This window comes from Gadus chalcogrammus, chromosome 19 (assembly GCF_026213295.1).
Source record: "Gadus chalcogrammus isolate NIFS_2021 chromosome 19, NIFS_Gcha_1.0, whole genome shotgun sequence".
Lineage (NCBI taxonomy): Eukaryota > Metazoa > Chordata > Actinopteri > Gadiformes > Gadidae > Gadus > Gadus chalcogrammus.
The window spans coordinates 2,557,298-2,581,989 of NC_079430.1; the positions used below are offsets into that span (position 1 = coordinate 2,557,298).

Sequence of the window (24,692 nt, forward strand, 5' to 3'; positions counted from 1 at the left end):
TACGGCCCCCCGAACCCAAGTCCGCCTGCTCGTACTCTGGCCCCCCCGCCGGCCCCGCCATGCCCCCCTGGACCCGCGTCGCCCTGCTGCTGCTGCTGCACTGCGTGGCCTTAGCGCTGGGCCAGTACGAGCTGTGCAAGTCCCTGCTGAGCACGGACGATGGCTCTGTGTGGGAGCACTACGCCTGCCAGCCCAAGACCGCCTCCATGAAGGACCACATGCGCATCAAAGTGGACCCGCCGGGGATAACGTGCGGAAACCCGCCCGAGCGCTTCTGCACACTGGTCAGTAACATGCCACATCATTCATATTTAAGACGCCTGGTTTTATTTTGATGACTGCATGCAAACACTGACCGTTTATTCTTGATGTCTTTCAACGGTATTTTCTTGGACTAGAATTGCCTTTCTTCAGGCTACTGTAGTCGTTAGACTCCAGAGGTTTACATTAGCATTTACATTTTACATCACAGGCATTTAGCTGATTCTATTATCCAAAGCGACTTACAGTGGTCCGTACACATTCACTCAGCGCCGGCGGAGTCGACCACGCAGGGCGACAGCCAGCTCGTCAGGAACAGTCAGGGTGAGGTGTCTTGCTCAGGGACACCTCGACACTAGGAGGAGCCGGGGATCTAACTAGTTCATCCACACAAAATCAACCACATAAAATATTAATTTGTCAGAGAGAATTTGCCTGAAGCAATATTGAATTCTGGTATCCTTTTATCATAGAAATTAGTGCAGATTTTAACCAGCCAGTTGAAGCCTAGAATTACTAGTGACTAAGATACTGCAATGCGACCTCTTTTTCAAAATAGAGGACGCCAGTAAACCTGTGAAATGAAGAATGCCTTTGACCTCCTATGGAGAGTTCTGGCCACAGAGGATCTTTAGTATAGAGTTGGCCGGTTCTTATGAAGTTTGGTGTGGTTTGACAGAGCCCCCAAATCAAACAGGAGGAAATTGTATTTCAGTCATATTTAATTTAATAAAACAACATGTAGTGTTTAGGTTCAAGGACACTGGCTCGGAGAGGAAGAGGGAGGGAAGGTCCTCTCCTCATGCCCGATTTAATAAACCTCAGTCTATAGGGCAGCTCACATATTGAACAAAAAAAAACTAAGTACAAACATAAAACCCAAATAAGGCTACTTTGATGCGTATTCAAAGAGCTTATTGCAAAGGTTATATTTTTATTCAATTTGTCAAACAGAAATATTTAATAATGCTCTTAAGGTCCAGGTTCTATTTTGTTGGCTTTGTTTGTTAATATTAGTTGAGGAAGTGTCTTTATCACGCAAAAATATACATAAAAGTGATTTAGGGCTAATAGAGAGAGAGAGAGATAGGGGAGCATCATTGAATGATATTAAGGATTTACATTTGAATAAAGACATTACCTTTGATATAAGTACTTGTCACATGCTTGGTTGTATTTCACAATATCATTTGGGGTTGTTATCTTTTTTAAACCCAATCGTCAACCTTAACCAACCACAACGTTGCCCACACACCCCCGACCCAGGACCGTACGATACACCCCCTCCCCCCATCAGGTTATAGGCCTAACTCATTCAGACAAATAACCGCCCGCAGGCGACGACAGGAGGAGGCGGAGGAGGAGGAGCGGATGTTGTTGTGCTTGGCTAACTAATGGTTAATGATCTGTTTAATGTAGAAGTAGCGGAAACCAGCGCCGTTTGAAGGAAGCCTCTTCAATGTATTCACTGGAGGAGAGGTGAGGGGGTGGATGGTGGGTGGGGTCTGAAGAAAGTCGCCTGCTGCCATAACGTATTGACGTCTGGCCTCTAATGGTCCCGGCCTGGAAACTTCCAGAACTATGTTCCTGAGCGAGCAACGATGAAATATTGATGGGTCCTTAATGGGCTTCCTTACCAGGGTTGTTGGTCCGGCGACTCTCTCTCTCATTGGCTGGATCCTGACTGGTGCTGCTAAACCAATGGATGGGGGGGGGGGGGGGGGGGGGGGGGGGGGGGGATGGACCTTAGTCAGCACTTTTGCGTCGGACAGCATACGTCCTCACCGCAGATGGTTGCATCTCTGCCTGTGGACGCTCGGTGTCTGGGGGGGGGGGGGGGGGGGGGGGGATGGATCACAGAGGACTACTGGGACCAGCAAGGTGGGGGGGGGGGGGGTTATTAAAAGCTGACCCTAGCACGTTATAGAAAAAGAAAAAAAACTAAACCCAGACAACAGGAAATCATTATAATATCATATAATATAATTATAATTTAACTAATCATTTGCATTTCTGAACCAATGTTTTCCTGCAAGCGACCATAATTATTTATGCGATAGTGCAATCTTTAATACATAGAAAATGTTTTTACTTTGAGCAGACAAATCCCTGATCCCCTCTGCATGCGTTCCCTCACGGTGTCACCACGCTATTGTCTCCTTCTTTATCCTGGAATCACCTGCTAGGCTGCGTTGGCTGATGTGATTAGTATACAGATCGTACTCAGAGTCTTTCTTCGTTGCCTCCTGCCATCTCCGTCGTTTTTTTTAACTGCGTTACAGCAGGGAAAAGTCGGTTCCACATTTCACCGGTGTGGATTCACCCATTTAGCATTCCCACATGTCATAAAAGAAAATAGAAAAAGACTGCATTACCCGATGCGCAGAGCTGTTCATCCTTAATAAGTCTGGAGACACATTGCGCAAGATGCAGAATAGTTTCTCTTCCCCTCCCTCACTTATATGAATACATCAGTATGTTACGAATGATACAGACGGAAAAGGGCAGTAATTTGTGATTTTGATTTCTGCATTGGTTCCCACTTGCTTGAACCCAACACCCTGCTTTTAAGGGTTGGGGGTCTCTCCACATTGTCCTTCTTCCACACCCTTTATCTCTCTGGCTGCTGGGGAATGCGGCATTCTGTTACACCGGCAAACATGCCGACGTATTGGAACACGACGGGCCCTCACGCTCGACTTTGAGGATGAGGCTACAGTCACTGGTCCTCTTAGAAAGCATATGGAGTTGGGTAGCAAGATCTTTCTTCTGTCTTATTCTCCCTCTTCTCATGTACTATGTAACCGACTAGAAAACGGGTTGAGATTGATAGAGAGAATAGGGTTTGGGAAGAGGGAGAGAGTCAGGAAGGGATTGTGTGTATGTGTGTGTGTGTGTATGTGTGTGTGTGTGTGTGTGTGTGTGTGTGTGTGTGTGTGTGTGTGTGTGTGTGTGTGTGTGTGTGTGTGTGTGTGTGTGTGTGTGTGTGTGTGTGTGTGTGCGCGTGCGTGCGTGCGTGCGTGTGTGTGTGTGTTGTGGAGAGGGATAGCTAATGATCAGGGAAGGGTAAGAAGCATCCCAGCTTAGCTAAGCAGAAAGATGAAATCAGACCAGTGTTGCAAAGTAGTACACACCCTGTTTGTACAGGAATGCCGCATTCACAAAAGCCCTTTCTTTATTACCATATGGTAATGTATCGCTGCACTGTGTGCTGTGTGTTCCTTTTAATGAAAGCAATCAGTCTCTGCTTGAGGACAGACAGTTATTTACATACGGGACTCCCAAACATGCATACATGTGTGTTTAATAAAAGAACCACACAAAGGAACTGCTGTAATGGAGAACAAAGTACAGTAGGGAGATCTGCACGAACTGTCGGTGTGTGTATCAGTGTGCAACAACAACAACGAAAAAAACAAAAAGGCACCTTCCTGTTCCACAACAGATATGCCCATTTTAGAAGGTAGAAATCAGCCAGATCTAAAAATAGACATGAGAGAGAGCGAGAGAGAGAGAGAGAGAGAGCGCAAAAGAGGGAGTCATACAGCAGCGGAAGAGGAACGGGAGGAAGATGGCAGCTGGTGGAGTGTAGATCAGTGGATCAGACCAAACTGGGCCTATAGCCACGCGGCCCCGCCCCTCCACCAGCCCCAACTGGCCCCGCCTGGTCAGGGCCCTTCGCCCTACCCAGAGGGGGTCGGACGGAGGGACATCACCACGCACCAACCACCACCCTGAAGGAGTGAAGTCCAGGCAGACGCTGCTCTGATGGTGCCCAGCTAGGGGGTGGGAGAGAGAGAGAGAGAGAGAGAGAGAGAGAGAGAGAGAGAGAGAGAGAGAGAGAGAGAGAGAGAGAGAGAGAGAGAGAGAGAGAGAGAGAGAGAGAGAGAGAGAGAGAGAGCGAGCACTGGGCATCATTAACGGACAGTACTAGTATGAGCCAGAGAGAAAAATGCTATTTAGACTGAGGGGTTTGAGTGATAATGAGATCCAGGAGGGGAGGGAGGAAGGTATGGGTGTGGTGGAGGGGGAGGTGCAGTTTGAGGCGGATAGAGGGGAGGAGGAGGGGGGGTGACGGTGATGTCATACCCTGGCAGGCGGAGCTGAAAGCAATGGTGTTGGGATGTGTTGGCAGAAGGGAGAGGCTGGTTATAAGTGAGACTTATCCCAGGCTGAGGTGATACTAAGACGGATTGGCCACACGATACCAGACAGCCTTAAGGTGGAATCAGCCTGCAGACACACACTCACTAAACACATCCGCTGGTCCTGTGTGTGCCCAGGTGTGTGTGTGTGTGTGTGTGTGTGTGTGTGTGTGTGTGTGTGTGTGTGTGTGTGTGTGTGTGTGTGTGTGTGTGTGTGTGTGTGTGTGTGTGTGTGTGTGTGTGTGTGTGTGTGTGTGTGTGCGTGTGCGTGTTCACACACATGCATTATTTGTTGAAGACACTTCTATAGACTGGCTCTTGTTGAGGCCACATTGTGTGCTATATAATCATAAGCCTGATGTACTAGGTGCATGGAGACACAGACACATGTACCACCAAAAAAAAACTACAAAATCAAAGATTCTAAGTAGAAAAGCAATATTGCATTCTCCTAGCCCTCTGTGGTTTATCTTTATTGGGAAGGTCATTTAATTTGATGTTTCAACAAAACAAAAATAAATTGTGTTCTCTGACTTTGGATCTCAAGCCTTATTCCCCTTGCCGGTACTATAACCTGGACACCTTCATAAGTCAATCGAAGACTGGAGGGATGTTCCACTGAGTAGTGGGGGGGGTAGATACTAAGAGGCCTCTACATATTAGCAACCAAGAAGCCTCATGTTTCAAAGGATTAAAGACTTCTACATGATGACATTTCATATATTTTTAAAAATTCTCACATACTATACCGTTCAAAGACGATTTCATGTTTTCAGTGAAAAGTCACACTTTTATTCAACGGTTTTCAGCTGTGCTAACATAATTGCACAAGGGTTTTTTAATTATCGATTAGCCTTTTAACACGATTAGCTAAACTATGTACCATTAGAACACTGTAGTGATGGTTGCTGGAAATGAGCCTCTGTACACCTATGTAGATATCCCATTTAAAATCAGCCGTTTCCAGCCAGCATAGCTGGAATGACATTTGTGAGTGACCCCAAACTTTTGAACGGTACTGTATACCAGAATTGATATCAACGTTTACCCACCCATAAGAGAATAGGATCCACACGTTTAGTGAAAGAGATTGTGTGAACTCTTAACTGTCAACGTGTTGACTAGTAACATGTCGTCTGCTGAATTCATCATTGCATCAAGTGAAGAAATACACTCCCTAACACTGGAATACACCGGCCCGCATGCATCACTGAAACACAAGATAATGCCCTCACCAAGGAACTCAGCTATCTAGTTGCTCAGGACAACCACATATGTTCATGGTTTTTTGAAACAGGGGACGGCTTAGCTCAGGAGGTAGATCGGGTTGGCTGGTAGCCAGGAAGGTTGCTAGTTCGATCCCCGGCTCTTCCTATCTGAGTGTCGAGGTGACCCTGAGCAAGACACCTCCCCCTGACTGCTCCTGACGAGCTGGCTGTCGCCCTGCATGGTTGACTCCACCGTGAATGTGTGTATGGATGTAAGTCTCTTGTAAGTCGCTTTGGATAAAAGCGTCTGCTAAATGCCCTCAATGTAAAATGTAAATGTAACAGGTTGTTTGTCAGGTGTTCCTTCGATCTCTACCTCGTACGAACACCAAAGGGCTGAGGCCTGGTTCAGCCGAGGCCTGCAACAGTTTATGGCTGGTACAGGTTAGGGCTGGTACAGGTTAGGGCTGGTACAGGTTAGGGCTGGTACAGGTTAAGGCTGGTACAGGTTAGGGCTGAAACAGGTTAGGGCTGGTACAGGTTAAGGCTGGTACAGGTTAGGGCTGGTACAGGTTAAGGCTGGTACGGGTTAGGGCTGGTACGGGTTAGGGCTGGTACAGGTTAGGGCTGGTACAGGTTAGGGCTGGTACAGGTTAGGGCTGGTACCGCTGGGGCCCGGTACAGGTTAGGGCTGGTACAGATTAGTGATGGTACACCTGGGCCCGGGACAGCTGGGGCCCGGGACAGCTGGGGCCTGGTACAGCGACCACCACCCATACCAGCTGAGGGGAAGGAGTTCCCCCGCAAATGCACACAAGTCAGACAGCATCCGCTCACAAGATCCAATCAGGAGAAGCTTCCTCGTTAGCCGCAGCCCAAGCGTGTGAGAAACAAAACAATGCAATGTGGTCTGGAGACTTATGACAGGGTCACCTATTGAATCTGGTAGCAAGTTGTTTTATCAGAATAAAACAATGCAATGTGGTCTGGAGAATGACATCATGGTCACCTATTGATTCTGTTACTACGTTGTTTTATGAGTTATCTTTGAATCTGTTACTACGCTGCTTTATCAGAATAATCAAGAGTTATCTCTGAAGATGTTAGGAGGTCCCTTGGCATTTGGGCTGTTGTTGTTGTTGTTGTTGTTGTTGTTGTTGTCGTGGAGATAGGATCCTAGTAAGGATGATTGCTGTAGGGGCTTAGTCGTGCTGGCCACCTGCTTCAAGCATTTGGCCAGGCTGTGTGTGCGTGAGTGTGTGTGTGTGTGTGTGTGTGTGTGTGTGTGTGTGTGTGTGTGTGTGTGTGTGTGTGTGTGTGTGTGTGTGTGTGTGTGTGTGTGTGTGTGTGTGTGTGTGTGTGTGTGTGTGTGTGTGTGTATGTCTGGGGGACAAGGCAAAGTATTGTCTGGACACAGCATAGGATAAGGGTAATACACAGGGCTTAAGCTGACCTGGAATGCAAGAATCCCATTGATGAAGCAGAGCGTGTTCATCACCCTATCTGCTCGCAACATGGGGGTACAGAGAGGCTTCTGCCATCATCCACTCAGCTCAGAGATTTAAACTGTACTTTATTGATATTGTCAAAAACAAAACAGAACTGTGTGCCTGTGTGTGGGTACTAAGTCTATACTATGAACTTAGCATTTTCCTATCGAGATACACAATTAATTCCCGTGCGTTCACACGTGAACACTCAGGGGGTATGGCCGGGCGTACTCCCTCTCATTCAACCACACACACGGTGTGAGGGCTAATCTATATGAAGTGCTGTATCTGGGACAGCATGACACCGGGATCATTTTCAACAGGATTTGTAGGTGGAGGAGGGTCATGCGGGGAACAAGGCCTTACTTATCCACTCCTGTGTGTGTTAACTTCCGAGGTCATCTGCCGCTACACTAATGGAGGACACAAAAGAAGCATAGCAGGTCCACCGTACAGCTGCTGTTGTCTATAAACCCCCCCCCCGCCCTTTGATGACAGACGCTACACAATCTGTGTCAGTCTGCAGACCTCGTGAACCTGACGTTGAGACTTAACATTTGAGAGGAACACCGTTGCCGTAACGTAGTGATGCATTTCTGCTCCGACAACGATCACTGTCTCTCTGTCTCTCTCTCTGTCTCTCTCTCTGTCTCTCTCTCTCTAACACGTCGTAACCTCCTCCAGTTCTGTTGTGTATGTGCTTAGGAAGTCATTATAAAGATAATTAACTTATCTCAGACGAGGAACAACAAGGCCCGCTCGTGTCTATTCGGACCCGATATAAGAGAGAGAGGGAGAAAACGAGGTTCGGAGAAGTAGGGAGAGAGAGTTAGAGACACTGACCGTACAGTCCGTCAAGGCAGCGGAAAAGAGACATTGTGATTCCACAGAAGAATGTTACTGTATCCCTTATGACATGGGTAGACGGGCTCCCTGCGATGTACCTCAGTGTCCTACAGCCTTCCTCAGCACCACCTCAGTGTTTAGCTTGTGTTTGGAGTTTTTTCCCCCGCCCCTGGTGTCACGCTATAAATCAGATGATTTATAATCTCACCCTGGCAGGATTGTTACTTCTGCTCTTTGTTATTGGGGCAGCGAGTGGCCGTGAGTGACTGCTTGCTCTCCACGGCGCAGTCCAATGACTTTATACAAACAAAACCACCGTCTGCATAATATTGCTTCTCAGACCCAAGACATAGAAACAGGGATTTAATTCAGCCAAGAGATACATGATGTATGCCTGCATTATCTACAACGTACATGATGCTAGTATTATTTAATTCAGATACAGTATATTTTCTCTGCGTCATCATTTTGTTCATCGTAGTATTTACTTACAAATGTCCTCTCTTTGCTATTGTGACAGATTTATACAGTAATACTGTCAGGAGCATTTCTTGTCTGTAAGAGTAAATAAAGTGTTTTAGCAGCATAGGCTTTTAGCATAGGTTTACAGATTGTCAGCCTGTGCTTGATATATCTGAGGATAAGAGACATTTTGCAAAAGTACTCTATAAATGTGCAGCATAATTCAAAATGTATTTGCCGCTGTTTTTTTAATAGTTTAATTGACTATTGAATTCATACATTTGAACAGAAATCTGTAGTCTAATATCTTGCACATAACATTACAAAAAAACTCTGCAAGCATAAGGAAAACATGGGTTCCCAACATTTGACTTTGGGTGTTGTGAGACCTTTTGCGTACCACCTCATATGCAAACAGATAAATACACCAGCGGCCCCTTTATTCACAATTATTTCTGCAATGGAGGCAAACAGTGAAAAGATAAAGTCAGCAACAATGTCTTATTTAGCAAACATAAATTATCAAAAAGCATCTATGGAAAACATTAATTTAGAAAATATGACAGTTACTGTCAATTTGTATTTTTCAAGAAAGAAATCCCATATGCAGTACCAGCACATACCACCAGTGTTAGGCATACCACAGGTTGAAAAACACTGAACTCAAACATGCAAAAGCCAAGCAATTTTTATTTTTAAATTATGTGTGACACTTTTAAATTCATGTTGTGTGATTCCTCCCAGAAGACCTTTTTTTGTTATGATTCTCTTCTCCTCCTCAGGCTGATTAGCGTACAAGGTTAACTGACAGAAGCACAGGCTGCCATGATGCCACCAAGAGAAGTGTCTGGAATAAAAGTGTTCGAGCAGATCAGGGGAATTGAAGCTGCATTTTCTAGGCCACCTTCCTGCTCATCAAAGTTGTTTGTTTGTTGTTGTTTTTATCCCTAATGTGATCGGATATAGGACTGGCTTGTTCTCAAAATCAGACAAACCTTCATGTTGTTACTGATACCACTCAAAGATGATATGAAGAAATCATTATAACTAAATGAAAGAAAAGGATGTGAGAATATGATGAAAGGGAGTGAGTATGAAAACCCTCAAACTTTGTAACCGAAGCTTATAAATCTAATTATTAAACACTTCAAACTTTATTCATATTATTTAATGATTATTACTTTCAATATATGATAATTTGAGAGTTAATAGGTGAAGGTCAAAATAATATGAGCTGCATTAAAGATAGCCGTACACAAAAAAGTTTTGTTAAAGTTAATAAACCATTACTGGCAGAGGCAAAACCTAATACACTTCAAATTCCCAGAGTATATAATTTAATTTTAAACAGGGTTATATAATGTGGTCCCTTCAGAATCTCTCTAGATTGAAGACAGGTGGGAACGGGGCTGCAGTTCTCCTAGGGAAGATGGAAAACACTGAAGTACTAGTCTGAGAGACATCCTGGAGATGTTGGCAAACAGAGATCACAACAGGATTTAGATGAGGGATCAGGCGTCTCTAGAGAACAGGAAGGAGTTAGGCAACTCATCTTCCTGTTCACTCCTAGAATTTCATTCCAAGAATTGTGTCTTATTAGAAAAGTAGGAGGAACAAAACCATTTCTGAATATTCCCAAAGAAAACCCCTGAAGGTTTAAAGGTATACCTTTGTAAACGTACAGCACTATTTAGACCAGTGGCCACTCAAAGCGTACTCACACTAGTGCCTTGCATTTAACCATTGATACACACATACATTGACGGCTGTGTCAGCCAAGTTAGGAGTCAGCGAGACCCTCTGGAGCAGTCAGGGTTTGGTGTCTTGCTCAGGGAAACCTTGACATTTTGCTAGTGGGAGCTGCGGGTCGAACCAGCATCTGGAATCCTTTGGGCTGCCAGATAACCCACTCCACCCCTTGAGCCCCTTACCCTTACCATAACCCCAACCCACTTCTAACCTCCTGATCTAATTTCAATTTGATATTAGATAGAAGGTCAAGTGTACATCTCTAAATTGTATCTGCTGTAAGTTGCTGGTTTCCAATGCTAACCCCATCAGTCCCCAGCTGATTCTCTCCCCCTGGTTGTGTTGCAGGAGAACCCGTACATGTGCAGTGACGAGTGTGACGCCTCAAACCCCGACCTGGCCCACCCGCCCCAGCTCATGCAGGACCAGCAGCGCACAGGGCTACTCACCTACTGGCAGACGGTCACCTGGAGCCGCTACCCGGAGCCCCTGCTGGCCAACATCTCCCTGTCCTGGAACAAGAGCTTGGAGCTCAGCGGCGACATACAGATCACCTTCGAGTACGGCCGGCCCACCATCATGGTGCTGGAAAAGTCGACGGACTACGGCCGCAGCTGGCATCCCTTCCAGTACTACGCCGACGACTGCCTGGACGCCTTCAACCTGCCAGCCAAGCAGGTGCGCGACCTGTCGGCCGCCAACATCACACGGGTCCTCTGCACCGAGCAGTACTCCCGTTGGGTGGGCTCCAAGAGCGAGAAGAACGTCACGTTTGAGGTGCGCTCGCGCTTCGCCGTGTTCGCGGGGGTGCGGCTGCAGAACATGGACAACCTTTACACACGCATGGAGAGCATGAAGGGACTGAGGGACTTTTTCACCTTCACCAACCTGAGGCTGAAGCTGCTGAGGCCCGCCCTGGGGGGCACCTACGTCCAGCGGGAAAACCTCCTCAAGTACTTCTACGCCATCTCCAACATCGAGGTACCAGCAAGGTGAGGAGGATCTTCGTTTCACTTGATTGACATGTGATGCCCTGAGGGGTTTGTTGATGGTTCCCTTACCCTAAAGATATTTACGTATGAGTGAGTGTATGATGTGTATCTGTGTGTGGCTTCCACCGCCTCAATATCTAGGATAAGTAGACGCATTGTGAAAATAAACAGATTGAGAAGAAGAACCATCAAAGTCAGAGACTGGGCAGCGATCAAAACGTAAAAAAAGGGTATACATTCTTTGCATTGAACTACTGTGTAGCGGAAATAACATACCCCTTGAGTGATGTGATAAAGGGCATCCACCAATCCGAAAAATCACAAATAGAACTGCTGGCTGTCCATGTTTAAAGTTAAATAGCACTATTTGTTCCCTCATGCAGAACTGTCAGATATGTATAACAATCAAGAGACAACTATAGTAACTGCACACACACACACACACACACACACACACACACACACACACACACACACACACACACACATACACACACACACACAAAAACACACAAACTAACACACACACAACACGCAAGCACACAATCACACACACACACACACACACACCCACAAAAACCCTCATGCAAACAACCACACACACTCATGCATACACACACACACAACCCCCCCCACACACACACACACATACACACACACAATAACACACACACATAAAAGCGAACCTTAATCCGAGGGGCATTTCCAATGACCCCATCTCTCCCAGCGCGGCTCCTGCTCGGCCTGTCATTGGCCTGCTAACCCGATGATTAACGACACAAACACACAGCCACGGTGGTCCAAGCGTTCCCCCCGCCAGCCCCACCACCGCCACTCTCCATGCCAGGAGAGGTGTGCGCGGAGAACCCTTACATGGCAACTCTGTGACAGTGAAGGATGGCCCCTGAGCCGTCAGAGCCTGCTTAGCATCGCACGGCTATCGCGCGCACCTCTCAGAATTATCATTCCAATCAATACGGCGGGGTGACATTTGAATGGTATTTAACATCCTTGTTCAGAAGGGTCGGGCCTGAAGAGATGGGAGGGAGTAGAATGTGTGTGTGGTGCTGGAGGGGGGCGGGGGCACGGGACGCGTGTGAGTGGTTAACACAGGAGGAGGTGCTGCAGGGGGGTGTCTGTATGTGGTTGGCGGGGGGGTTAGGGAGGCCGGGATGGGGGTGTTTGATGAGGTCCTCAGTGGATGCTGAGACAGCATACGTACACGTTAACAGCTAGCCTTCAACACTCACACACAAAAACAAACACACACATGCACACACACACACACACACACACACACACACACACACACACACACACACACACACACACACACACACACACACACACACACACACACACACACACACACACACACACACACAGAAACAGATGCACACAAAGGAACACACAGCTACACGCATGCATAAACATATACGAGCACACACTTTCAGAAAAAACAGATACACACACACACAGATACAAACAAAAACTTGCACACATAAACAGATACAGAAACACACGAACAAACACACATTTGTGCATACAGATACAAACACACCCTTGCACACAAACTGACACACAAACTGACACACAAAAACACACACACACACACACACACACACACACACACACACACACACACACACACACACACACACACACACACACACACACACACACACACACACACACACACACACACATACAGCCCTCTGGCACTGTGGAGAAGGCCTGCAGGTATTGATCACAGGCACTTTTTAGGCTCAGCACGGAATCAGAGAGAGAAGGAACCACAAAAAGAAAGAGACAGGGCGAGAGAGGGATAGAGAAAGAGAGAGAGAGAGCGAGAGAGAGGGATGGAGAGAGGGAGCGAGGGAGAGAAGAAGAGAAAGAGATAAAGGAGAGAGAGAGGGAGAGAGAGAGATGGAGAGAGAGAGAGAGAGAGAGAGAGAGAGAGAGAGAGAGAGAGAGAGAGAGAGAGGGAAAGAAAGATCAACCTCCACCCAAGGGTGAAACCACGGTGTCCACAGCGATGCCAGAATCTCAGATAACTTTAATGATCAGCTATATTCTACTTTATTTTGAAGTTGATTCACGACTTCTTAGAGTAGTGTTTGTGCACTCGCCACATACAAGCCTTTATCAGCTCACTGTTTACATCCCCAGTGTGATGTCACACCAAATGTGTACTCCATAACCCCTTCGAGAAGTCTCTTCATATTTCCCTGCTTGCAGAATAGCTTTTTTCCCTCTCTTCTATCTTTTTGACCCCGGTGTCACTTCCTCCCCTCCTGTGCTATCTCAATGCTGTCTAGATGCTATCTAGAGGCTAGCAGTGGCTGCCGCTGGTGGCAGCTGGTGACAGTGTGTGACTGCGCTGGATCTGGTATCAGAGGGGACCCAAATATAGCCCCGCAGCGATGACTGAGACCAGTCCGTCTTCCGTCCCACCCACCTTCCCACCCCGGCCCCCCACACCTCCGTAACATAATCACTAATCAATAAGCTATTCTGGGCAACCTGCAGGACTATTGGGTGCTGATGTTCGGGGGCCGGGGGGGGGGGGGGGGGGTCCTCGCTAGTACAGTACAATCAGGAGTGTCTGAAGCTTACGGCTGGGAAATTGATTTTGGGGGGTTGGCGGGGGGTGATGGAGGGTCGGGGGGCTAGACGATTAGTCAATGTTCCTTGGACAAAGGCCTTAGCTATTTCATCTCATCTCATCTGGCCTTAGTAACATATTGGGATTTCCAATGCTTAAATTTGAATAATGAATATTCCACTCGAACCGTGGGGCTTCGCATGGGCGGGCGCAGGGGCCAAATGGGTTTTATGTGATCAAGAGCGAGTGGCAGTGTACCCGCAGGTCACCACAGTAATAAGATACGCTGATGCTATCGACGGTAGGAGGGGGGGGAGCGCTGGTACTGGCTTCCTGGCCGGGTTATATGTCCCCAGGCTCCTCAGCTCCCTCCAGCTAGAAACCGCCTCAAAATAAACGATTCTTTAGTTAACGCAAGGCAATGGACTAAGTTTAGTACGCAATGACAGAACAGAGAAGAACGACAAAAATATGATCCAAGCTCTGAGATCCCATTTGTCATCTTCCCGGGATGAGAGCAGGTTGTTTTTGGCTGTGTGTGTTTAATCTGACACTGCGTTGTCAGAGTGACTGGCTGTGCCCTAAAGAGCTGGCAGAGCAGGTGTGCGGGAAGCCAGGTAGTCAGGACTAAATAGTGCTGCTTTATCAATAAATGCGTAACCTGATAGGCCATTAAGTGCCAACGCAGGAAAGGGAGGTTTGATGCGATGGGTGGGTGGTGGTAAGTTTAGATTTGTGGATGTGCTGAAGTCAAGTCAAACTAGATCTCTTTATGGGCTGAGCGAGGTCGCACAAGGTAGAGGACAGCCAAGGAACGGAGTAAGGGATTGACGAGCACAGGGTGGGGGGTGCAGGAAGAAGAAGAGGAAGGGCGGGGTGGACAGAGTGAGGTCGATAGAATATTATAGGATTCAGCACAACATTCGTTGTACTGCAAAGAAAACCTCAAGGTTGCCTATAATGAGCTCCTAGACAGCATGCATACAAAACTTAAGTTACATTTCGGTTTTTTTGTGTCCAAAAGGAATTGGACCCAGTAGAGCACTCTGGAGGTTGAGCCACACTTTTCAAATCCATCTTGTTCAATATCATGGATGTGCCACGGGGAAGTCATCGCCCAGCATCAAAGAGAAGAAGTAGAGGAGGAGGAGGAGGAGGAGGAGAAGGGCAGAGATGTGTTAACCCTCTGTCATCATTTACATCAGTGGAATTAGATTTGCTGGCTCAGGCCTATTGGTAAGCATCCATGCTCCCCCCGTCTCCTCACCCCCCCCCGCCGCTCGCCCATCTGTCAGCAGATCCTCACTGGACGCTGGAGTCCGACTACAGAGTGGACGGCAGCCTGTAGTCTGTATTATGGATTAGGAGGGAGGTCGTGGATTGGGCCTGTGTAATCAAATAAGCTGCAGGTTATAGACTGGCTCTTTATAATGGAATAGAGGCAGGACTTTGGGGCCCAGGAAGAGCCACCTAAGTGGATCAGAGCCGGGAGGCCAAAAGAGGGACTAAGACGTAGACTGTTGGAAAGTTGGTGAGAATGAAGAGCAAGGACTGCATGGGCGCTTCAGTCACCCTTCACTCCTTCCTCCGGTATCATTGGACAGCCATGGAAGGTAACATTATGGAGAAGATAAGCACTTGGTTTAACTCTTGGCTTCACTAGCAATCAACTTCCCGACGGCTAAAGACACAAACATGTGGGTTGTGGATAGGGACTATCCCAGGTACTTTTTGCAAAGTCCCTTAATGCTAGTGTTAGGTCCCTAATTTCAACTAATATAACTGATAGATGAATTCTATCAGCAGGATAACACAACGTCCGTAATGAAAGACAGGATCTTGTTTGGTAGGCCTCATCATGTCGCCGTTCTGACCTGTAATTAAGTTTCATGGTTGGCTCGACGAAATAGCAAGTGCTATAAATGCAAATGCTCCTTCTTCCTCCTTCTTGGTGGTTGTACAGGAGCGTGTTGGTTCACGCCTGCGTCTTGTTTGTCTGTGTGGTGCGTGCACGTCTGTTTCTCCCCCCGCTCCTTCCTCCGCGCCCCCTGCTGTGAAATCTAATGTGCTCAGAGGTTTAAATGTTTCTTCTCAGTCTCTGCTAGAGTGGACCAGAATAGACTTAGGAAGCAAACGGAGGGAACAGAAAGCCTGCAGCGGGTGCCTTTTGGATTAGGATTCTGATTGCACTTTAGAATAACTGTGACTTCTTTTCTATTGTAAAGCAGAAGTTAAATCCTCTATTGTGATGCATTCTTCACGCATTACTATTATGAATAACTATTAGGGAGCTATTCATAATCAGTTATAAATTATTAATAAATGAATAAGATAATGGTTTAAGGATCATTTGTAAAGCCCAAGTTAATGATGACATCTTTTTGCAATTTGTTAATAATGCTTTATAAAAACTCAATTCATGATTAGTTTAGGTAGGAGAATCTAAAGTGAAGACTATCTATGCCTTACTTAGCAATTATTAATGACAGCTACTGGCTGGTCTATCAATTCAGGTGGTAAGAGATCATGAGTCAAGTCTTCTGTGTGAGGACATCTAAAGTCAGGAGGACTATCTATGACTTACTTAGCATTTATAAATGACATTAAAAGACTGAAAATACCTTGTGTGTACAATTACAGCTGTTCCAAATAATGATAGGTAGTACGTTAGAGTTCTCACTTTAAATGAGCTCACACAAAATACTTAAATTCGATTCAATTCAATTCAAATCACTTTATTCATCCCCAAGGGGCAATTAAACGAGCAGTAAACCTGAATGTATCATGAATTCCTGTTATTTATTAATTCTAAAAAATTATGAAGAATTATTATATAAATAGTTTGTAAATCATCAACTTCAACGCTTCATAGATGATCCTGTAAACCCCTTTCTCAGTATCTCATGTATTACTAATTATTAATTGCGTACTGAGTATTGATGTTGGAACAAGACTTTATAAATGCTTAGAATTCGCTATTTACTACTACCGTACTTTATTTCTGCTTCAGAGTTGCAGTTATTCTAGAGTGCAGCAATCACCAGGAAAACAATAAAAGGACTTGTTATGTTACATAAGCAATCTGAAGAAGGAGCAAGCATGATGGGGCAGAAGAGGAACACACTCCTCTCCCTCCTCCTCCTCCTCCTCCTCCTCCTCCTCCTCCTCCTCCTCCTCCTCCTCCTCCTCCACCCCTCCTCCTCCCCTCCTCCTCCCCCCCTCCTCCTCCTCCTCCCCCTCCTCCTCCTCCTCCCCCCCTCCTCCTCCTCCCCCTCCTCCTACTCCACCTTCTCCTCCTCCTCCTCCTCCTCCTCCTCCTCCTCCTCCTCCTCCTCCTCCCTCCCTCCTCCTCCTCCCCCTCCTCCTCCTCCTCCCCACCTCCTCCTCCTCCCCCTCCTCCTCCTCCACCTTCTCCTCCTCCTCCTCCTCCTCCTCCTCCTCCTCCTCCTCCTCCTCCTCCCTCCCTCCTCCTCCTCCCCCTCCTTCTACTCCACCTTCTCCTTCTCCTCCTCCTACCCCTCCTCCTGTAGAAGTAGGCAGAACAGAGGCTCTCTATCCGCTCTCTGGCTTCATTTCTCTCTGTCTCTCTCTGGCCCTCCTTTGTTGTTTTCTTCTTTGAGCCTCTGGTCTGTTTTAAGGTCTTGATTATCCATAGTATCGTGTGACTTTGACTTTGAAAACTGTCACACTGATTTTGAATTATGCCAAAGTTTTCTTTTGTGTCCTTTTTCGTTTGAGAGTGAAGGTGAGAGTATGGGATGTAAGCCTGGGGATCAGGATAGAGAGAGAGCTAGAGAGAGAGCGAGAGAGAGAGAGAGGGAGAGAGAGAGAGAGAGAGAGAGAGAGAGAGAGAGAGAGAGAGAGAGAGAGAGAGAGAGAGAGAGAGAGAGAGAGAGAGAGAGAGAGAGAGAGAGAGAGAGAGAGATGATGGATTAACTTCTAGTTTCATGAGACTAGCTGGGGAGCCACTGATTCTGTGATGAATGATGTTAGCCATGTGAGCTTCTGTAAATATTATTCTATACCTGGCTGCTGTGGAGCGGTCTACCACCTGCTTCTGTCTAGAGCTCTTCATCCTCTTCCTTGTATTCATCCAATCCCATTGCTTTGACCAGTAATTGGCCCACTTCATCAGGAACAGCACACCTTTGCCCATGCATGACAATGACGTTCACATTGTCTGATCTGGGTTGTGAACACATGTTCACATTTGACAAGTAGGGTTCATTTCTTGACCTATACATGGAAACACACATGGCCCCTCTGTCCCTTTGAATGCGCCTGTATGTGTGAGGAAGCCCCTCCCACTCTGCCTCCCCCTCTCTCCCCCGCCCCCCTCTGTTCTCTACCTCTGGGATGGCTTAGGCCTGGAAACAGATCACTTTTTAAATCATTCATGAGCATCTCTCCGGAAACGAAAGGCATGCAGAAACCTGGGAGGGGGGGCTTATGGGAGGGGAGGGGGACGCGATGAAGAATGTGTCGTTGGTCGGTTTCATACCCGGTGATTTATGACACAACGGTTGTAACTGATTTGATAATAGAGGTTTATAATCCCCTCACAGGAGGTGGAAGAAGACAAAAAAAAACGTAAGTCAGCAATATTCTCATTTGACTTTTCCCCTTTTTGCTGCCGTAGATTAACTTCTGTTTCTTTCCTTTAATTATTTTCTTCATAAAACCCTCATTGTGACTTTCTCCTGTCTTCTTCTCCTCTTGACTCAAAATATTTCAGCCTATTCCTGTAAACACCTTCAGAGCTCCTGGTAGAGCCTTCACTGGGCAGAGAGAGGAGGGGTGAGGAGGGATTCTCCTGGTAGAGCCTTCACTGGGCAGGGAGAAGAGGGCTGAGGAGGGGTGAGGAGGGATTCTCCTGGTAGAGCCTTCACTGGGCAGGGAGAAGAGGGCTGAGGAGGGGTGAGGAGGGATTCTCCTGGTAGAGCCTTCACTGGGCGGGGAGAGGAGGGCTGAGGAGGGGTGAGGAGGGATTCTCCTGGTAGAGCCTTCACTGGGCGGGGAGAGGAGGGCTGAGGAGGGGTGAGGAGGGATTCTCCTGGTAGAGCCTTCACTGGGCGGGGAGAGGAGGGGTGAGGAGGGATTCTCCTGGTAGAGCCTTCACTGGGCGGGGAGAGGAGGGGTGAGGAGGGATGAGGAGGGATTCTCCTGGTGCTACCAGCTGGGTTCATGCTGAAAAGCATGCTGGGAATTGAAAGTGAGAGAACATGAGGTGGAGAGAGAGTGCACGCAGAAGAGTGACAGAGAGAGTGATTGAGAGAGAGAAGGAGAGAGAGCAAGAGAGAGAGAGCGAGAGAGAGAGAGAGTGAGAGTGTCCTTGGAAAGACGGTTTGTTCTCTGTCAGCCAGATTAATTAGCATAGTATTACTATATGACGAGGTGTGTTCAAAATCCGCAATGGGTGTGCTACAGTAGAACTGTCCCTGTGGGTGTAGACAGCCAGGATAAACAACACATCAACAGGAAGGAGGGATGAGAGGGGGCGGAGCCACAGACAGGTAGTCCCGTGTTGTATTTGTGGATGTCATTTAAACGGCATGTGTTGGTTCCTCACTGAAGGACAGTGTGGAGGTTTGAAGGTCAAACTACTTTTCTATTCATTTATTCTTTATAATTGAATCACCAGGACACCTGGAAGTACACATCGAGACGTTAAGAAATAATATTGTTTATTTTATATAAGAAGTTAGCCCAATGTAATCAAAACAACACAAACAATTACCAACCACTTTTGAGGATTCTTTTAGAGGGTATCGGGTCATTGCAAATTATATTACCAAGCAAACTTATTTGAACGTAATGTTCTGTAATTGTGCACCCCTACATCTCAAAGCTTTTGTGAACCATTTCTATCTTTAAATATAACTTTGAGTAGAAAATAAAAAGGCCCCAAGTTTCAGTCTTGCTGCTAATTGTCCAGCTAACTGGGTGTGTGGTTTGAAGCTATATATTCCCTCCCTCCTTCCTCTCCTCTGATCTTCTTCTTCCTCCTCCTCTCACCTCCTCCTCTCCTGGCCCAGGGGCTGAGGGGAGATCATTCCCTTTCTCTCTCTCTCTCTCTCTCCCTCTCTCTCTTTCTCTCTCTCTCTCCCTCTCTCTCTCTCTCAAATGACTAATGATGATCCTTCAGTCTCAAGGATTTAGCTGGATAATTATATTAACCCTTGTCCTCTGGCTGATCTTAGCTAGGGTGTTCCAAGCTCCACCCCAGGATAATGACCACACCAGCCCCGGCCATCCCTCCCTGGCTGCCACCCTCCAACCAGAGTCTTAGGCCCAATCACATTTCTACCCCTTACCCCTTCCCCTTACCCCTCCCCCTTGTTTTGAAGGGGTAAGGGGTAGAAATGGGATTGGGCCTTAGTATACAGTACACACTGTGGACATGCCGGTGCTAGGATCCCGGCTGCTCGATTTAGCATTTTAAATATTCACTCTCTCATTTGAGAAAAATTGTGGAAGCGTTTATATAAACACTTCGCTGTGTCGGTGTCAAAACTGAGAAGAAAGAGGGGTGTGTAAAAGAATGTAGACTAAGGAGATTGTATCTCACTACCACCTGAAATAAACTGAAACAGAAGTGACTAAAGGAAGTGTGACCCAACCTGAACAAACGCTCTAACTGCTCAATGTGTGAGTGGAGGAACAACTCTGATGATCATGTTGTGCTCGTTCTTCCTTCTGCTCTTCTGTTCGGAGGCGGGAGACTCATATGTTAATTGCTGGATGAATAAAGTATTTATCTTAAGATCCTTGTTAGCACAGGTGGATGTTTACTATCAATGACAACTATTATGATTATAAACAGCATAGTCACAAAGTTAGAGGAGGAAAATACAAATCATATGTGGCTGAACAGGGTGCACAGGGTTAAAACAGTGTACTTGTTTTGCAAATAAGTTGAACCAACTAGTGAGAAATGAGACGCGCAGAGCGGTAGGTTTGAGTGTGCGCAATGCAGGATTTGAACAATTTAATTATATTCCGTTATACACACGCTAAATAAACCCTCACACCATCATGCATGCACATTTTAATGAACCCTCGCTCACTTACACACATCCCCACACATTCACCCACACACTCACCCACACACAGATTCACAAACACGCATTGGGCCCTATTTTAACGCAAATGAGAAGCGCCAAGCGCAAGTAGCTTTGTTGGCGGTTCTATGGCGATGTTGCTATTTTACCGGCTCTTGCGCCCGGCGCAAGTCTAAAAAGGGTTGGTCTGAAGTAGCCTAATTACCCGTAGGTGTGGCTTGGGCGTAATGTGCAATAAACCAATGAGAGTACCATCTCCCATCCCCTTTAAGAGCCATGAGCGCATTTAAATCTGACGAGTTGATATTTTCACAGCGCGTTTGTAGTCTCCGATGAGACAGATGCATGGCCACCACCTCAAATGGCTCAGTTTATGGCCAAATAATATGGCCTAATTCACACATGGAATAGCGTTTTCGTAGTACTGAGTCCTCAAATAAATTTTGGCAAAGAAAACTTAACACACATATGATATGCGGTAACTGGTTCTATTTAATAATATACGCAATACATTAACAAACATCGTTTCTTACCAGTATTGTATGCATTATCGTTATTGACTTGTGTTCCTAATATTCATGTGTCCCCCCGTTAATATACATTGCCATGGACTGTATTATGCGTTACGTGTTTAGTTTGCGTGTGTTTAAACAGATGGACACACACACGCGCGCCCGCATTCATTCATTCTTTTCAACACTCACTCGCAGTAAAACAATATTTTCTCACGATCAAATACTCATCAATCCTAAAAGTTTTGGGCTTGTGCACGACGATATGTGTTTGCTGTACGGTGTTTGCAGATGCATTGATTTAAAAGTACAACTTATTATTGCTGTATCAGTTGTTCTTTCCCAAATAATCTACCAAGAATGTGCAGCTAGGTAGATGAGAGAAGCAAAGTGTATGCGCGAGGTGCACAAGCAATTTTATGCATGCGCCCTTAAAATAGCATCTGAACAAAGCGCAACTGACTTTAAACCAGGTATTTCCTGGTTTGTGGCGCAATTGTTTTCTGAAACTGCAAAATAGCACCAGGGAACGTTTGCGCCAGAGCACGCCACCTCCTTTCGCCGAACCGCCCCTTGGGGCGCAAGATCATTACCTAATTTACCGACGTGTGGCGCTGGAGGGAAAAGAACGCTCTACGCCAGTTGCAAACTAGCAACGGCACATGCGTCAGTGTAGAAAGTCAATTGCGCAGGATGCAAGATAGGGCCCATTGGCTCGCACACACACACACACACACACACACACACACACACACACACACACACACACACACACACACACACACACACACACACACACGCACACACACACAATCTCTCTCTCTCTATCTCCCTCTTGCAAACACACCGGACAAATACACACAAACTCTCTGTCTCTATCTCTTACACACACACACACACACACACACACACACACACACACACACACACACACACACACGCACACACACACTCTCTCACTTACATACTCACACACCCATATACTTTCATTGTGAAACAAAAACATTGCTACTGAGTGGATAACCACCACCTTGGGGGGCCAGCAGGGGGGCCCGCACAAGAAGAACCCCACTATCAAATCAAACCTCTGCAGTCCCTCTGTTTCTGTCGCCTCATCGTTTCCACTCCCCTTCAGTTCTTTTTTCTCTCTCTATCTCTCTATCTCTTTTCCTCACTCTGAAGGAAAATAAGGTGGCTGTGATTGTTGGTGGAGAGTTATCGTTATTGACCTCCATCTGACCTTAACCCTAACCCTTACCTCTGTTTAACGGGATACTCTTGGCTTTCCCAGTCTCACAATAACCATCACAAAGGAATCCCGGTTAAAACCCCTAGCCTGAGTAGAAGACCATGGTTGGAGTTTAAGGAAAAAACAGCATAGACGACTCTGTCCGTACACTCCTATCTCCCAGCACATAGACAGGGCTTTGTGAAGGCTAGCACACGCATCACCACGTTTGCATCAGTAGAGCTTCACAGACACACATGCACGCACGCACGCACACATACGCACCCACACACACAAACACACACGCATACACACACACACACACACACACACTCAGACACACACACACACACGCACGCACACACACACACACACACACACACACACACACACACACACTCTCTCACACACACACACACACACACACACACACACACACACACACACACACACACACACACACACACACACACACAGCAGAGAACAGAACAGACTGCAAAGTTTCATTATTTAGTTATTTGGTGCTTTGCATCCATACTTTAGTAGCTGGTATCCACATATGGCCCTGACTCTGTTGAGGCTCTCTCTTCCTCTCTCTGTCTATCTGTCTGTCTCTGACTCTCTCCCCTCGGCACAACCCAGCCAGTTAGCAAGCCGCACTTGCACGCAATATCCATTAAGTGTATCCTGTGTAAATGATTTACACAGGTAAGATGAGGGACGCACACACTCTCTGACTCCACTCTGTTTCTCTCTTTATGTTGATCGCCCTCTCTCTCTCCTCTTAAGTTCCCCATGACACAGTGTCATACTCTTTCAGTAATGCTTGTGCTTAAAAATAAGCATCTCAGATACACACAAAAGAGCTTATGAGGATCACACAAACACACACATGCTCACAAAAAAACACACATATATACGCAGTTCACACACACACACACACACACACACACACTCATAAAAAGCAGTTTAGTTCACAAAGGCATTCAAGGTCATTTTGAGTGCTGTGAATAACTGAAGATCTGTTCTGTGGCACTCCTCCCTTTGCTCTTACACCCCAAGATTGTTCCCTGACCCTGCAATCCTGGAAGTTTTTAGTGCACGAGAGACAGAGTGCATGTTAGTGCACGAGAGACAGAGTGCATGTTAGTGCACGAGAGACACAGTGCGTGTCAGTGCACGAGAGACAGAGTGCGAGTTAGTACGTGTGAGACTTGAGTGTGTGTGTTGGTGCACGAGAGACATAGTGCATGTTAGTGCACGAGAGGCAGAGTATGTGTTAGTGCACGAGTGACAGAGTGCATGTTAGTGCCTTTGAGACTTGATTGTGTGTGTATGTGTAGAGAGTGGTGGCTGTCTCCTACGCTATACTACTCCCTGAGGCGTGTTGCTCGCTCCTCTTAATGTGTGTGTGTGTTTGTGTGTGTTTCTTCTCCCCATTTAGAGCGCTTCTCAAATATGTCAAAACATTGCAAAAGTGATGCGGGAAAAGCAGGTCAAAATTGTATATTTTTTACTATGGTTTGTCCTTTGAGGAAAAGCTGAATTGATACTGCGCCGTAATTTGTTTCAACAACAGCCAACAATATACTCGAGGAGCCAATGTTCCTGAGTGAGAAAATTAGGGAGCGTACATTTCTATAGAACCTCTCCAAGGAGCCAAAGCTAGCCGATCACAGAGCACGGGGGGTTCAGGTATCGATCAGCTGGCACGGGAGGACGTGTTGTGTATGTGCGCAGGTTGGTGCATGTTTCGGCACCTTCATGTGTATATGTGTGTGTGTGTGTGTGTGTGTGTACGTGTGTGTGTGCCTGTGTGTGTTTGTGTGCATGCGTGCTTGTACAAGAGAGGACAGGAGACATTGAGAAAAGCAAACAAAGGACAGAAGGAGGTTAGGGTCTGTGACGTGTGTCAGGACCGGATCACGCAGAACTTCCTGCCCTCTGCCCCGAAGCCGGAAACATAAAGCAGGCATGTCCCCCCCCAGCCATGAGAACGTACCAGAGCAAGGGGGCGTGGGCGGGGATGGGGCCAAAAGCCCATAAGGCGCGCAGCTGATCGATGATACGGCTCCAGGCTGCTGGATGGTGGGGGCTCCGGGTCCCTGGGGGGCTGGCTGCGTTGCGAGGGCC

At 46.8% G+C, this 24,692-nt stretch overlaps 1 protein-coding gene across 2 annotated transcripts in view; it reads left to right on the forward strand.

Moving 5' to 3' along the window:
• ntng2b (netrin g2b) overlaps nt 1-24,692 on the forward strand; it is a 51,293-nt gene that overhangs the window by 2,424 nt on the left and 24,177 nt on the right. For both annotated transcript variants that reach the window (XM_056578722.1, XM_056578721.1), the window contains 2 exons: nt 1-284; nt 10,510-11,153. The exon at nt 1-284 is cut by the window's left edge and continues 546 nt beyond it. In XM_056578722.1, the coding sequence (XP_056434697.1) occupies nt 60-284; nt 10,510-11,153 (869 nt within the window). In that variant the 5' untranslated portion in view covers nt 1-59. The remainder of the gene's footprint in view (nt 285-10,509; nt 11,154-24,692) is intronic.